We start from the raw sequence: 17,499 nt of genomic DNA on the forward strand, positions 1-17,499 counted from the left end.
GTATTGAAATTACTGCTTCTCAGGAAGTGTTTCAGACATTTAAATACATAGATTTCAAAAAATTGCATGCAGCAAAAAAAGGGACAGCAACAGCCTCATGAAATGATCCAAAACAAATGCAACAATACAGACCAATAAAACTGAACAGCTATGATGGGGAAACAAAATATTGAGCAAACTATAGTTTCTTGTTAGAGAAATAATATATTTGGAGAACAGGTCTTACTGAGCTCACACCGGGGCTTGTAAATGCAAGAGTGCTGTAGCAGTTCCTTTACTTACATGTTTCTCTGTGTAAAAAGGCTGCTATTTGCTGCCAGTTTATTAGCCTCAGACAATTCGACTATTCTCTGCTCCAATGACCTTATCTTCGAATCCATGGCATTGAGCATCTGAAACAGAGCAGTCTGCCTTTGAGATCATGTGATGGAAGTTAGTGACTACAGCAAGGGGGCATTTAAAAATCACTTCTAGAAACTTCATTCAGAAACAAGATATCAGACTGAGTGGACAAGAAAACAAAGAAGCAATCACATATTCAGATGTTACATCTGTTATATCAATCTATAACTGCTTTCCAGTCTCTTCCAGATCAAGAGCAAGCAGCTCCCATGTGAACCATGTGCTGGACTGCCAGGTAGTAACATACTAGGCATGGATGACTTTCTTGAAAGGGAATGTTCTTGCAGACATCATGAATTAAAAGGACAGCTATCAAAACAAAACAAACCACCACACAAACACACACCACACACTCCTCTTCCCTACCCCCAAGAAGCCTCCAGCAACAAGACCCAGCAGCAAAAGATCTTTATTTTAGGAACATCACTGGGTAAGAGCCTTAAAATGGCTACTCTTAAAATGTTTCTGTTTCTGATTCAGTTACACCTACCGCCTTCTGCTCAGCCAGAATTTTGCATTTCTCATGTGCTTCTTCTTCATGTCTTCGCAGCATATTCTCAAGTGCTTCCTTATCAGCAAGATCTTTCTTCATCTGAGCATCTAGCACCTGAAGTAAACAAAACAAATTTCCTCACTTTGAATCATAGAATATCAGGGTTGGAAGGGACCTCAGAAGGTCATCTAGTCCAACCCCCTGCTCAAAGCAGGACCAATTCCCAACTAAATCATCGCAGCCAGGGCTTTGTCAAGCCTGACCTTAAAAATCTCTAGGGAAGGAGATTCCACCACCACCTCCCTAGGTAACCCATTCCACTGCTTCACCACCCTCCTAGTGAAAAAGTTTTTCCTAATATCCAACCTAAACCTCCCCCACTGCAACTTGAGACCATTACTCCTTGTTCTGTTCTTGAACCTGTTTCATTAGTCAAAGGGCAGTCAGAAAGAAAGCCACCAGGGACGGGTTACAATCGACGAAGGGGCTTGACCACGTCCTAAGGAAAACTAGATGGGATGGCAGGAAATGCCTGGGACAGCAAGCTTTGAGGGAACTACTCAGCTGTCTGAAAAGGTTGAGTTTAATGAGTAAAAGGAGTTATTGGAAAGGCTATGGGCTGTTGTTGTTTTTTAAACAGTCTTTCATAAATTGTGCTCATGAAATATGCCAGTTTGACATACATGGAAAATTAATTCCTCTATTCACAGAGGACGTATGGCGCAGAAAAGTGGCAATGAAAGCTCCTTTTCATTACCTCACTGATGTGCCTCAACATTGACCTGTAAGAACCACATGTAGGTATGAGAGTAATTCAGCCTCCATGACTACTTTAATCCTTTGCCTCTCTGCTGAGACATATAACAAGGGTGCCAAGTAAGGTGGCGACTTGAGAGATACCAACACTTGTTCACTAGAAAGTGAACTAAAACAACTCCTTTGGGCTGTTGCATAGATTTTTTTTTTATTATTATTAATACTCTGCACATATGTCCACAGCTTTGGATTTTAAATAAATTGAAATAAAAAAATTAATTAGGGCTGTCCATTAATTGCAGTTAATTCATGCGATTAACTCAAAAAAATTAATGATTAAAAAAATTAATCGCATTGTTAAACAGAATACCAATTCAAATATATTTAGATGTTTTTCAACATTTTCAAATATATTGATTTCTTTTACAACACAGAATACAAAGTGTACAGTGCTCACTTTATTTTTTTTTATTACAAATATTTGCACTGTAAAAATAACAAAAGAAATAGTATTTTTCAATTCACCTCATACAAGTACTGTAGTGCAATCTTTTTATCCTGAAAGTGTAACTTGCAAGTGTACATTTTTTGTTACATAACTGCACACACACAAAAAAACAATGTAAAACTTTAGAGCCCACAAGTCCACTCAATCCTACTTCTTGTTCAGCCAAGGTTGTTTACATTTATGGGAGATAATGATGCCTGCTTTTTATTTACAATGTTACCTGAAAGTGAGAACAGGTGTTCACATAGCTCTTTTGTAGCCGGTGTTGCAAGGTATTTACGTGCCAGATATGATAAACATTCGTATGCCCCTTCATGCTTTGGCCACCATTCCAGAGGACATGCTTCCATGCTGATGATGCTCATTAAAAAAATAATGCATTAATTAAATTTGTGACTAAACTCCTTGGGGGAGAGCTCTGTCTCCTGTTCTGTTTTACCCGCATTCTGCCATATATTTAATGTTATAGCAATCTCGGATGATGACCCAGCACATGTTCATTTTAAGAACATTTCCACAGCAGATTTGATAAAACGCAAAGAGGGTACCAATGTGAGATTTCTAAAAATAACTACAGCACTCGACCCAAGGTTTAAGAACCCGAAGTGCCGTCCAAAATTTGAGAGGGATGAGGTGTGGAGCATACTTTCAGAAGTCTTAAAAGAGCAACACTCCGATGCAGAAACTACAGAACCTGAACCACCAAAAAACAAAATCAACCTTCTGCTGGTGGCATCTGACTCAGATGATGGAAACGAACATGCATCCGTCCGCTCTGCTTTTGATCATTATCGAGCAGAACCCATCATGACCATGGACGCATGTTCTCTAGAATGGTGGTTGAAGCATGAAGGGACATATGAATCTTTAGCGCATCTGGCACATAAATATCTTGCGACGCCGGCTACAATAGTGCCACGCGAACGCCTGTTCTCACTTTCAGGTGACACTGTAAACAAGAAGCGGGCAGCATTATTTCCTGAAAACTGTAACCAAACTTGTTTGTCTGAGCAATTCGCTGAAGTAGGACTGAGTGGACTTGTCGGTTCTAAAGTCTTACATTGTTTTATTTTTGAATGCAGTTGTTGTTGTTGGTTTGTTACATAATTCTACATTTGTAATTTCAACTTTCATGATAAAGAGACTGCACTACAGAACTTGCATTAGGTAAATTGAAAAATGCTATTTCTTCTGTTTTTTACAGTGCAAATATTTGCAATACAAAATAAATATAAAGTGAGCACCGTACACTTTGTACGGTATTGTATTTGAAATCAATATATTTGAAAATGTAGAAAACATCCAAAAATATTTAAATAAATGGTATTCTGTTATTGTTTAACAGCGCGATTAATCGCGATTTTTTTTTAAATCGCGATTAATTTTTTTAATCGCTTGACAGCCCTAAAATAAATACATAAGAGGTACGTAATATTATTTCATAATATTATAAGTTTCCGTGACTATAGATCAGAGTTCAAATCAGTAACCTAGCCATTAAAGGACTAGGAGGACTGGACTTGATGGACTACTGCTGTAGTGATGGTTGGACTCCAAGAGCCAACTGACATTTTGATTCCATACTAATTCTTCTGTCCTGTCACAACTCCAATGTTTCTCAGACATCTCCTCTTGGAAGAACCACCATTTCAAACTTACTCTCCCCCTCTCCAAAACTGAATTTGTCCCTCCGTCTAGTCCCTTCCCTACATCTTCCTTCCTAATCTTATTCCATTCACTAGCTCCACTGTTAACTCCACTATCTTTAGTGCTTCCCATGCTCATAATCTTCAACCTGTCTCGCTCTTCCTCTCCCAAATCCAGGTTCTCATTATAGCTTTTCCTCCCATTACTATTATTTCTGCTCCAAATACATGCTTCCCACCTCCTAAATCCCTTCAGTGTCATCTCGTCTCATTTACCAAAGCCCACATAATCTTGCCCCATTTATACCCTGGCTCTCATTTCCCTCTACTGCTCCCTCCCATTCTTTACACTCTTTTCAATCCTTTCACTTTACCACTTCTTTGGTCTCCTTTCTAACATCCAACTCTTGGCTTCCTGCCTTGAAAAGTATGCTTGTTCCAATCTGCCATGCACCCTCCACTACTCAGTATTTTCTTTCAAGAAATTCCTCCTCTCTTAACATCTCTTAACATCTCTCTTTCCTGGACAGTTGTTTGAAGTCTAATCTTATTCAGACTAAGCTCTTTGGGCCAGTGAACACGTCTTTACATTTGTAAATGCTGTGTAAATTTATAGTGCTATATAAATGTAATAAATCATAATGACAAAGAGTAGGAAAAGATCATACTTGGAAGGCACAGAGATCCTTAAAGAATACTTTTGCTGAATGACAAACTGTAGGTTTTTTAGATAAATTCTGAAGTCTACTACATAATCCTGTCTCTCTCTCTCTATGGTTTCCCTAATTTTAGGTGGTGTCTATAATCATGTTTTCAACTGTTTGTTACAATTCTTAAAATATCCTAGAGAAGAGAAAAAATTCAGAGTGGGTGGATCCCTGGACTCACTGGCAGATGTTACAGCTCCAAGGAGGTGGAATTTCAAAAGTGCTTTTGTGTTTTCTAAATTTAAAGCTTCTAGGGATGCTAGTGTTAATGCTCTTCAGATCAAAGCAAGATCATCAGACAGAATTAAAAGCCTTTTTGAAAGACTGATTTCCCACAAGCACTGAATAAGAATCACCTGTTCTAAAGGAATGGTCTGTTAACAGTTGGATTCGTATAGCTCTCACAAAGCCTACATGGATAATGCAGCCTCACACAAAAGGTGAGAGCATGATGGGCACAGGTTAGAAAGACAGAATTATTTAGTTTTCATTCAACCCTCAGAAGAAGTGAAGAAGGAAGCAGAGGACCAGGGATCAGAGTCCAAAAGCAGCTGTTTGGGGATAATCCAGAGCCCAATGGACCTATAAAAGAGTATGAAGGTAATGAAAAGGGATATTTACTTTGATTTTTTCATCACAGAACTGCTCTTTCTGTTTCAGCTGCAATTCCAGATGCTGTGCTGACAGCTGAGCCTCACGGTGCTTTTCCTCTAGCTCCTGAACACAAAGATTTATGTCAGACATATATAGAAATATAATACATAGAATTTACAAATACATATACAGTACATGTACAAAACACTCATTCCCTCTGGTTTTAAGGCTTTCTAATATAAATCTATGAGGCCTTGGAGCTCAGCTGAATGAGATACCATTATGAAAGTACATATCACCAGCATTAAACCTTATAAATAGACAGATGGATATATCAGTTATCCTATTTTAGTGTGGGTAGTATAATCAAAAGGGTAAAGAGGTGTTTAAAAAAAGAAGTAGATTCCACCTCCACCAAGAGCTGCCTCCTGACCCAGTACTGCCCCTTCCGATCTGCTTCCAAAAAAAAGTAAGGTCTTTCCCAAAATGGAGCCAGAATGGTTTGTGATAATGAGCAGTTATGAACAGCTCACAGATGTGTGATGGGATTCTGAAACCATAGACAAAAAAACCCCAATCATCTTGCAGTTAACTTTAAATTCCTTTGCATCAGATTGGCTGGTGAAGGTTTCAAATATATGGATGGATATCTAACAACAAGGGAAAGACATGTGGTAGAGTGCTTTGAATACAGGACAGGGAATTCCTGAGAGTTTAGTCTCATTTCTGATAATGTCCCTCCCTCTCTCTCTAGCCTTGGGCAAATCACTTAGAACATAAGAATGGCCATACTGGGTCAGACCAAAGGTCCATCTAGCCCAGTATCCTGTCTTCCGACAGTGGCCAATGCCAGGTGCCCCAGAGAGAATGAACAGAACAGGTAATCATCAAGTGATCCATCCACTTACACCTTGATTCTGCACTGAGGATCATGCAGGTAAACCTCTGCATCAGTGTAGTTCTCAGTGCAGTGGTGCCTTAATTTCTATGCTTCAGATTCTCCATTTGTAGATTGGAGTGGAGATAATCCTTTCTGTCCTCCCTACATGGTTGTTGCCAGGATGGATATTTATAAATTGCTTTGAAGATGAAAAGTGCTTTACAAGTTATATATTAGGTGCAAAAAATATTTTTATCTTCAGTGGCTCACAAGGGTGAAGGAACGTAAGTCACACAAAATACAGCCTTGAGTAAGTTAAACAGCCCTGTGTCTCACAGGTAAACCAGTTTGGTAGAGGGGGGCATTTTTGTTCATGAAGTTGGTCTTTAAGGCAGAGCTAGAGAGTCTCCTTTCTTGAGGCTAACTCTCAAGAGTTGAGACTTCAGAGAACATTATTCTCCTTCATGGCCAGGTTTGCCATTCCAGCAGTTTCTGTAGCACAGGAGGCAGATCCAGATCCAGACCTGACAAGCCCTGGAAAATGGGTTGATTCCCTGACATTTCTCTAGTTGACACACATGCATTTTCTATCCCCTGATCTTCCTTTCTCTTATCTCAGGAAACCAATCTTGGTAGTACACAAAGGTTCCTTTGATCCAGTCACAGCATCAACCCTCTACCACACGGGCTACAAAAATGGAGTGAAAGCCTGCCAACAAATAGTCATCTAGAAGGAGCCTGCAGCATTTGGTACCCTGGAAGGGGCATTATTGTTATCTTCAGTTGGAAAATGTCTTCTAGTACCAAGAAGTCAATTCAGCTTTCACACAGGCCCACACAGTATAGGTCCAAATAGTGAATCACACAGTCAGGTCAGCAGCAGCTTCAGAGTTACCACCACGAGGTTGCTCATGCTAGAGTAGAAGCTCTGCCAGCTCCTGAAGTGGCCCTCTGCAGTGTAGGCATAGAAATGTAGTCTCTTATTTTAGGGGGGAGGGATAGCTCAGTGGTTTGAGCATTGGCCTGCTAAACCCAGGGTTGAGAGTTCAATCCTTGAGGGAGCTATTTAGGGATCTGGGGCAAAAATCTGTCTAGGGATTGGTCCTGCTTTGAGCAGGGGGTTGGACTAGATGACCTCCTGAGGTCCCTTCCAACCCTAATATTCTAGATAATCTTCTCCAGCAGTTCATATTCAGCTCCCCTCAACCAACCCCTTCCTTTTATTCACCATAGCCACTGAGAACAACCATCTCTACTCCCAAGCAGCAAAGAATAAATTGCCCTTTATTTTTTATGATTCAGAACTTGGCATATCCTTCCTGTGGCTCTCTTCATCTACAGACAGGCCAGCAGGGCTTATCAAGTACAACCAGAAGAGTTCATTCCTTCAGAGAAAACCATCATCCATTTCTTCTGAAGGCTCACCACCTGGCTCCCTTCCTGTCTTCCCTCAAAACTAAAAGAAACAGAGGCCATACCTGTTCCTACATCTCCACCCATCCTCTTCTCCCCATCACTCCCAAGAACAGTTTATCAGAGTCCCTGTAAAAAATGCCCAACACCAGCTGCCTCATGGGATTAAGGAGTCTTCAGACAGAGGTATGTATATCTGACTCAGCCCACCACTCCATATACTCTGCCACTGTAGCAAAAATCACAGAAAAGGTCCCTCTCCGCTACAGGGACATGCCAACAGAACAAAAGTCCACATCTGACCTATCTTCAGACTCAGGTCTTTTGCCAGTTGTCTTGTCACCAGGAGAAACATAAGGCATTTAAGGTTAAAGAAAAAAAAAAAAAAAAAACCCCAACACTTCCTCAGAGAAGTCCAGATCTCACCAAACTGTAGAGCAAAAACTCTAGACACCATAAAAAGAAGCCTTCTAACTGCAATCAGCAAAAAACAACTTCATTTTCTCTTTTGCCCTCCAAAGAGGGCTAACTCTCCAAGTCAGAACTGGCGGGACCTAAGGAAGAGACTCCTGAAACTCCAGACCTGCTTGTCTTAGTGTTATATAAGGGCATTATGGTCCCCAACATTCTATGTAAACATGGAGAAAACTGCAGATTCAAAACAAGGCCCATGGAACAGTGAAATTATATTTCCTGCATTCCCTTCCATTTTTTATGGAGAATAATAAAACTCAAACAAAAATGCCCAAATACACACAAGAGACTTATGCAACAAGTCTCAATGTGTTACATGGTCTCTGAATACAAAGCTGGCTTTGTACCCGTGCAAGCAGTGGTCTTTCACTTATCATGCCCTGATGCTGAAAGAAAGAACAATGCCAAGGGCCTTATTCTACCTTCTTTATGGTGCCTCAAGGGTTCTGATCTTGAAATCCATTTATGCAGCTATTTCTCAGAACAATTATGGATCACCTATCAACTTCAGTTAAGGCTATTTATACATTCCCATTGGGTCTTCACACAGGGTATGTCTCCGGTTCTCCTGCAGTCAGGACTACGACCACCTGTTCAAGGGTGTTTAACATGTTCGTTTTCCTGGTAGTAACACCAAGAGAAAAAGAGTGGGGGAGGGGCGGAGAATCCATATCGATCCCTTTTCTAGATTACAGTCTCATCTGACCTCCAGTCAAGCTAAAAGCAACAAATGACACCAAATATGTGACCTTTTTCCTTCAACACCACATTTTTAATTAGCCCTCCTGCAGAGTAGCATTGCTGTTATAAACTTACTGCTGGAATGATGAACCTAGCTATTAAGGGGAAGCTAAATATGTACTATCCTGATCTCTCTTCTTCAAAAATGAGTCAGGTTTGCCATTCCACCCCTCCTTTGGTAGGGTATCATTTTTAATTTTCAATTTATCTTTTGGGTCTCCTTCAGGCACTGTAGAAAGGTAATTTAATGAAAGATAGATAGTTGATAAACTCAACTACCAGGAACGATATATATATATATTGTCGCTGGAAGCAGTCTCACTGGGGGTGGGGAGTGTTCCCAAGGGCACAGTAAATCACTTCCCTGTGACTGACAGGTCTAGATCCTACATCCTATGCTGCAGAAGGAAACCCACTGTTTGAATGGGTATTTGTAGAAGAGAACTCATCAGAGAAGCACACATTTATTTATCTGCCTCATCACAAGACAATGGCTTCTTCCCCCAGGGAGGTATATGTACCAGCAGTACCCTCTGTTTGGTTCCCTTTAGACTAAATTAACCAAAAAGACTTAACAGATTTAATAACAAGAAAAACAAGAAATTGCCAACTATAGTGGGGAAGGTATGTGGGTGAGAATGGATCTCTGACAAATATTTTAAGAGAAAAACAGTTTTGATGATTCATTTTGTTCTTCTGCAAAATGCAAGAATTTGGGATAGATTAGAAGTCAGACTAAATTGCAAGGGATTTCAAAGTTAAATACTAAAGATGTCATTGTTACACAACCCAGCACTGACCATTAAGAAAGTTATGCTTTTGAAATAGACATTAGGAAATGAATTGCATACTAGTGAGTTAATACAATTGAGCTGGAAAGTTTCCTATTGGGGCAACTGGGATTTTTAAAAAGTCATTTGGTAAGAGAGCATAGATACCTAGGAGTTAGTTTATAACTAACACTGCAGGCAGCAGAATTTGTGCACTGAAGTTATTTCCAACATAAAATTTATACAACATCCAATTCCCTTATTCAACAACCCCCACCCGATTTTATGTAGTTCTATGTCCTCTCTTCCCACTCCACTGTGGCATACTCTTTCCCTTTATCTTTCATTTTCATCCCTGCTCACCAAAATTTTGTCTGCCATCTGTTGAATCTGCTGAGATTTAGTTTGAATATCTTCCTTTAGTCGGTTTTCTCTGCGTTCCACAGTCTCTAATCTCTTCACTTGATTCTCCAGAGAATGGCGCCGTTCCTGCAGAGCAATTATGAACTGCCATTTAAGCTAAACAAGTTTTGATTATCAAACAGCAGTGAGCAGGCACTGGGAAAAGTCAGCTGAAGCCATCAGTATGTGGTCCTCTTCTACATCCAAAATCATCCCCACTCCCAAAGACTTAACCTAGTCACATGTTCATGTTGAATCCAGATGGAAAACACCACCAAAAAGCCTCCCAGTAAGTATTCTTCAGAGAAATACATTTATAAAAGAATGGATAATCAACTGCTATTTTCTAATCTCTCTCCTCTGACAAGCTGTTACAGGGATCCTGGCCATTCAGTGTTCTACAAGTAGGGGTTTCTAAGCCCAGTTGCATTCTATTGACTAGTCCAGTGTAGCCAGAAATTCTCTGCTCACCTCTGCTTCAAGCAGTTTCTTTTTCATGCCTTCATTAGAGTCTTCCCGATTCTGCAATTTCTCCAACTCTTTCTCTGCTCTCTCCTTTGCCTGACGGATATTCTGAAGAAGTTCAGTTGCCTCAGAGCTGGCTTTCACAGCCTAAACCAAGAGGGGAAAAAAAAAAAAAAATCAGTAAATGTTAGTACAAAGACACACACACACAAAAAGTCTTCATAGTAACAGATGCATGTACAGTATGATGGCAACCTCAGATGTTCAGCATTCTGAATAAAACATTTATAAAAGCCTGGTCTGGCAGCCTAGAATTAGCACAACATCCAACCATGTGAAGGAATATTTCATTTAGTCTCCTGAGGGCTGTAATACTTTGGTCTAATTCTGGTTGACATCTGGTATTAGGCTGGCTGGTTGGTGTTTAGTGGCCTGTGATGGCGATCAGACTAGATGATATGTTAGTCCCTTCTGCCTTTAAACTCTATGAATCCAGGTTCAAACTTCTGCTCCAAACTTCACTTCAGCTGTTGCAAATGTTGGAAAGAGCATGAGGGAAGAACTACTACAGGTCTGTCTTGTTGTACCAGTAGCTTCTACTGCTCTACTTGCACTGGAGCTCAAGCCTAGTCCACAAACTCAGCCTAATCCCTTGAGACAAGATTCATAGATATATTTCTATTCAAGTGCTGAGAGAACATTGTGTTGAGCCACATCATTTCTTGGAACGAATGAGATAGTAATGGTGAAAACTGGTGGCCTGCTTGAAGGACTGAGATGAAAGTGACATCCTCAGACTATTTTGACCTCAATGTTCACACTACAGATTCATTATCCTTAAGGAAGCCCCATTTCTGGAAAGCCAAAACAGCCAGCAGACTAGTTGTGGGGAGGGGTTTGAGATGCTCCCAGATGGATATGAAGCGGCTAGCTCTCTCCTCGCCCCAAAAAGAACCACCATTAGCAATGTATTAGCTGGTATAGTGTTTTCTCACATATAGCCCTTTTGGGTGCACTGGAATTTCAGCGCTCATTAAAGTGAGACTGATAGCACTGATTACAGCAAGGTAGGTACTGTGTATACTTCCTCTAGATGCTAATGTATCCTAATCCTGTCATGAACCCTTATCATAGGCTCATAGGACTGGAAGGGACCGGGAATGGGTCATCTAGTCCAGTCCCCTGCATTCTACTGTTTGACCTATCAACAGAGTAGAGACTGCTAATTGAGAAGTGATTTTATGATTAATACCAAAGCATGCTGGGAGAGTAAGCCAAGACCAAAATACATTTCACTGCTGAACTAGCAAGACATGAACCCAAGTCTCCAGAAATAAAAGGTTAGGATAGCGTGTTAGGTGCTGTACGCCCATGCTGGCCTTTTAAATTAGAATTTCTACGCATTATTCCTGTTGTGACTCAGCTTCATTTGTAAAAATAAACACTGCTGACACATTTCAAGAGCAGAAAGCATATTGAGAATTCTGATTTCAGATCCCGGCTCCCACCCCCACTTTCTCCCTCTGACATCCCCTCTTGCTGTGACTAATTCTATTTTTGACTATGAAACAGTGCACATCTCCCCTGCATTAGGGTTTTGCTGGAAAGCCTTGTGAAAAATTCACCAACCCCACCCCTGACTTTACCTTTGCCAGCTTGTCCTGCAGCTCCTGGATTTTGGTCTGCTGCTCTGTATTGATCTACAGTTAAATGCAAGGGAGAAAAAATGAATGTCTGCCGTACTTGTGATTTATTTCTTTTAGACTTGTTCCCAGAATCTCTCTCTCTATAATTCCAACCTGCCAGATGATCCAATGCATTCCTGCTCCTGATTTCCTCTAGACCATTTGCCATATTTCTGTCACTAAATAAATCACTTTGACACAGCATGCAGAACTAAATAAATTTATTTTTCAGAATAATCATATTTTCCATGTGACATTCTTCATTCATAATGATACATACAGGGTTTTTCTTTTAACCCACCTCCAGCACAGATTGCTCATAACAGGTTTGTCTTGTCAACTGAACTTATAGAGTAGCTATGCCAACAGGACTGACCAAGCCCAGCTTTAAATCAAATCACACAGAACAGTCGGTCCCACAGAGAGAGAGGATGGAAGTCTGTTCATGCCACTGACTATCCATGGATGTTCTGGGTTTCTGATAGTGACAAGATACTTGGGCAGTAAACTCTACTGACACTAAGGAAGCATACCTTCTCCAGTTTGGAATACAGCTCTCCTACTTCAGTTTTCCCATGGTCTTTAGCCTGTAATTTAAAAATATAAAATGTATAACTCTGAAGAAAAGTTTTAGGATCTTGGACTTCACCCAGAATCATAAACTCAGGCAGTTTAAATGTAAACAGCTTTACAGGGAATAAATGAAATTGTTCCAACTATACTGGTAATACAAAATGGCTTCCAACTGTACAACCTGTACCAAGTTTCCAAGGACTTGAATGCAACTCATTTATAAATCCCAGCCAACACACACTAGAAACTAGGAGTGTAACAACACCTTTCCCAGGGAGCCTTCACTACCTTCTGTAGTTTGTTGTGACATTCAGTAGCTTTACGTTTGAATTCTTCAGCTGCCAATCGTGACTCTCTCAACTCCGATTCATAGAGATCACTACGTCTACGAGCTGAAATAAGATCCTCTTCTAACTGATTCATCATCAACCTCATCTCTTCCACCTGGGCTTGATACTCCTGTGGGAAGAAAAGAGACGTTACATTTTGGAAAGCACAGAGGAAAGACAGAGTGGCAAACAATACGATAGTACCTATATGGAGTAGGCAGAAAGCAGACAAAGTATATAAAGAGAGGACAAAAACATAAAATAAAAGGGTGAGAGCCAGGCAGAATACAATATCCATTCCTTTCTGGCTTGTGTCAAACACCCAGATATATTCTCTCAAAGTTATTCAGACTGATAACATGAGAATTACTACAAACCTGGATGGTCGGGGTGGGTGAAAAGGAGAAAAAAAATGTGTTGTGGCCTCCAACCATCAGTTTATTGGTTTCTTTTGATAGCTCAGGAAAGAAACATATTAAACCTAAAGTAAAAGTCCTCTATCATTCTTGGTGGGAGTAGCGGTAATCTAGTATCAAATGCTACCTTTGGAGGATAACCCTCTAGGAGTCACATTTTCCCCCCAAAGGCCACTATTCTATGTAGTCCACTCCTCCATTAAACTACAATAAAGGATTTGGAATAAAAATTTTGGAAAAGTGCAATGCCTAAAAATCGAAGAACAGAAAGAACATTTGGACTGATTGTTCCAATTAGAGCAAGCATGCAAGGTGAGAAGTGGGTGTAGATAGATCCTGAGGTGACCAATGAAATCTTCAGTAAAGGAATCTAAGTGTTGATTGTTGTTACATAGTACGCATTTGTATAGTCCTTTAAATATACAAGTGCTTACAAGAAAACAAATATTGTCCCTTTCCTAAAGAGCTTGATTTTATATTTATCTATCTGGTGGGTGGGGAGCATGCGCACCAGGAGTATGATAGGCAAGTACACAACACAGACAAAGGAATGGGAGAAAGGACATAACAGATCTTGCTTTCCATGTTATTTTCTTAGAGTCCATATACACACACAATTATTCAATTCTCCCTACCAAACCTTGCCCATTCACCCACTACTTTTACTTTCTCCTGTGTTCAAATTCATATTTATCAGTTAATTCTCTGCTCTCTCCACTTCTTGCCACATATGGCTGGAGGTTGCCACTAGCAGCCTTCTGCCTTAGAGTGACTCGCTGTTTCATAATACCAACAGGGGACCTAGCTGGTCCATCCTCCCACCAAGTCCAACTGTTGCGGTCCAAGTATTTTCTCCCTGGACGGGGCTGAAGCTTTTATACCATAGGTGAGGCAAACATGCATTAGCTCAAAATATCCTTTCACATCAATGGATTTGTGCAAAAAAAGATGCAGAATGCTTGGAAGAAGTGTGTTCTGCTCAGAGATCACAATTTGGATCAGCACTTCCAAGAATACTCAATTTCTAGAGCAACAATCACTTGACAAAGGAATTATAAGCAAGGCCTCACATGCCATTGAGAAAGTTAATGAATTTGGGAATAGTTAAATAAAATTTCAGTTTTTCTTGCTTCTTGATACTATCCAGGCTGTTTCTTTAAGCACATCATATACTAAGGTCAGAAGAAAATGCCACACAACTCAAACACACAACACTTCCACTTGCACATCTTAACCTAAGGCATCCAACGTTGGGCAACTGAACACAGAAAAGCTGAAGTGAAAACTAACCAGAGATTAAAAACTGTCATATAAAAATATACTAAGTAAAGTAATGTCTAGAAGCCAAGTCAGAAATAGTAATGCTCTCTTATACACTGTATCCAAATTGATGTTGAATTTATGGCATTACCCTGAAATATCAAATACTTGAACTTATTCTCCTTGTGGGATTTGCCATTGTTGGTAACTTAAGTATCACCACCTCAACAGGATTCTCCCCAAGCATGGCTTTTCTTAGGGTTTCCCCCCCAGCATCTCCATCCTTTGTCTCAGACCCTAATTTCCTTTTCCTGAAAGAAATGCTCCAAGCCCTCTTATTTGCCAAGACTGACCAGCTAGTATGAGTGAGCAGATACTACACTGCATGTTTATGCAGCATTCTAGCACCTGAGCTTACGATAACTCAGAGGAACCCAGTAGTAGGTTCTTAAGACACAATTTCCTCTGGTGACCTAAACAGCACCTTAACATTCTCATGAATCTTAGCCAAAATCTACGTTAAGATATTGAGTTCAAATCATGTTGGGATGCAAGTTTTATTAACATTTTTATTTTTCCTCTCTGACAAATAAGTTTGTACATTTTCACAACCTAGTTATCATCCAAAAACATTCTACATATAACAAATATTTAAAACAACTCTACTAAAGCAGCAATGGCACTCAAAGTAGCTAGCCTTAGAACACTGTCATTCTCCAAAACAACCAGCAAAACGAATACTTGAGCTGTATATATGGTTCTGCCACATCCTGAGGGTTTTATCTGCACTTCATTAAATTTTGCATAAGGTAAGTCTCCAGACAAGAGCTATTACCAAGGGTTCTGTGCATACGAGTCTTACACACAAAGATATTAGTCAGTTAATATTTGTAAAGTGCTTTGAAGATGAAAAGCAGTAGATGATTGCCAACTATTGTTTGAACTCCAGAGAAATTACAATTTCTTTTTCTCAATATAATGTGTTTCCATTACACCATAGAATGTAATGGGTTCTGTGTGGTAGACTATTTTTAATCTTAAAATTACCCAACATTATTTGTTGTATTTTTCATTTAAGCTCTCTCTCCCCACCCCCAGTAAAACAAAATTCACAGAATGATTTTTTTACCACTTTTCTGAAGGAAAAAAATTATCTGAACAAACAAACATCTTCTCTGCAAAAAAAGCTAAAGTTGGAAAAAGAACAGTTTAGCGACATAGGCAGTATTTTGAAAAACAGCCACATTCAAAACTGAGTAGACACTGAAAATGGTCAAATTAAAACAAGATATGGGTTAATGTGCTTCTCCCCCAATTCAGAATTCCCATGTGAGGATTTAGGTGAAAGCAATATTAACCTTTGTTAACCTGTGTAACTTGATTGCTTAAAATGGATTTTTCCAACATGTCAGTTTCACAAAATATTGCAACTTTCTCCTAATTTGGTTTTTTAGGCAAAGATGTCATTTGATCAGCTTGATGGATTGCAAAAAAATATAGGAAGACTCGAGACCATGCATGTTTGCAAACACACACACACACGTCCAAATTTGTTCTTAGTTACTTTGTTTAAGGAACTCTTCCCTCCTGCTCCCCATCCCCTCAGACACACACACACGGAGCCTTGGCATCCCACCAATATAAAACACATTCCTGGCATCAGAAGCGGGTAATACATGCAGTGAGTTCTACTGTCAGCTATTCTGCTCCCAAGAAGCAGTTGTACCTGTTCTTTGATCTCCTGCAGTTTTCGGCTCTGCTCTCTGATATCATGAAGAAGTTGTAGCGCCTTGTCATCCTCCTGAGACACCTCCATCCGTGCCTGTTCCAGGCTTCGCTTTAAGCTCTGCAGAAAGCAAAATGTTCAATGCATAGACCCTTTGCACACTACTCTGTAAGAAATATCCTCAGTCAAAGGAACACAAAGCTTCTCCTCAAATACTATGAGACAACATAAATTAAGACACCAATTACGGAAACTTGCAAATTCACTGCTACTGAACTTCAATTTTTCCAGCTGGAGAAAAGCAATACACTTACAAATACCATCTATTGCACAGAGATGTTAGTTCAAACCCTACTCTTGTAGACCAGGTGTGGAGTCAAAGAACACACACAATGAGGGAAACTTCTTAGCAACATTAATTATCCATCCTTTAGCACTATCTATTCACATCTCTAGCACTGGCACTCAGCTGATGCTATATTACAACCATGACTTGCTATTTTTCTCCCCACTGTTGAACTCAGTTATGTCCTTTACTCTTTTTTAAACTTTAAAGAGAAAAGGGCAGCACTATTGTTTCAAGGTTTCGGCAAAACCTTTGCTTACAAACTTCAAGTTAGACAAATGCTCATGTCACCTACTTAATGAGTACATCATTTTTCATCCAGAAGGATCCAAAACTTTTTAATGTTGTTTATACAATAGAAAATAGTATATCCAGATGGTTCAACCCAGCTTCAGATGCACCTCCTGCTGTGCATTATTGCATTGAAAGCCCCCCATTTATCTGGATAAATTCATGTTCCCCATTCTATTTAGATAAATGAAGTTACACTCTATAGGAAATGCTTCACACTCCACTGAAAAGCAGCCACTGATAGAGTGTTGTCTTGGCATGCTACATAGACAGGGTTTTGGTGAGAGAGGGGAAGGAGGACAGAAAAATACCACATCCAATTGAAAATATAAGCACTATTTAAGTAGGCAGAGTGTAAACATCCTCATTGGAATTTTGCCAAGACAACAGGGCAGACATCCCCACTCCTGTAAAAATGACAAAGGATCTTAAATACATATCTTTAAGGGCCTCATTTTTATATCCCATCTGAAAAACAGCACTTGCCACAGACACATTGCTATCACTACCCTGGGGAATTGGAGCAGTACAAACTCAGAATGTCACATTGAGTCAACACCACCATGTCCTGAAACACCTTTGTTGTCCTTTGAGGTTTTCCTTTAAGTATTGAATAGGCCCC

General features: G+C 39.9%; 1 protein-coding gene across 2 annotated transcripts in view; it reads right to left on the reverse strand.

The window, feature by feature from the left end:
- CIT (citron rho-interacting serine/threonine kinase) overlaps nucleotides 1-17,499 on the reverse strand; it is a 90,819-nt gene that overhangs the window by 40,740 nt on the left and 32,580 nt on the right. For both annotated transcript variants that reach the window (XM_024197388.2, XM_024197387.2), the window contains exons 13-21: nucleotides 16,241-16,360; nucleotides 12,798-12,968; nucleotides 12,470-12,523; nucleotides 11,898-11,951; nucleotides 10,258-10,398; nucleotides 9,748-9,873; nucleotides 5,134-5,229; nucleotides 893-1,009; nucleotides 283-392 (exon numbers count right to left, since the gene is read on the reverse strand). In XM_024197388.2, the coding sequence (XP_024053156.1) occupies nucleotides 283-392; nucleotides 893-1,009; nucleotides 5,134-5,229; nucleotides 9,748-9,873; nucleotides 10,258-10,398; nucleotides 11,898-11,951; nucleotides 12,470-12,523; nucleotides 12,798-12,968; nucleotides 16,241-16,360 (989 nt within the window). The remainder of the gene's footprint in view (nucleotides 1-282; nucleotides 393-892; nucleotides 1,010-5,133; nucleotides 5,230-9,747; nucleotides 9,874-10,257; nucleotides 10,399-11,897; nucleotides 11,952-12,469; nucleotides 12,524-12,797; nucleotides 12,969-16,240; nucleotides 16,361-17,499) is intronic.

This window comes from Terrapene carolina, unplaced genomic scaffold (genome assembly GCF_002925995.2).
Source record: "Terrapene carolina triunguis isolate 2854851 unplaced genomic scaffold, T_m_triunguis-2.0 Scaffold951, whole genome shotgun sequence".
NCBI lineage: Eukaryota > Metazoa > Chordata > Testudines > Emydidae > Terrapene > Terrapene triunguis.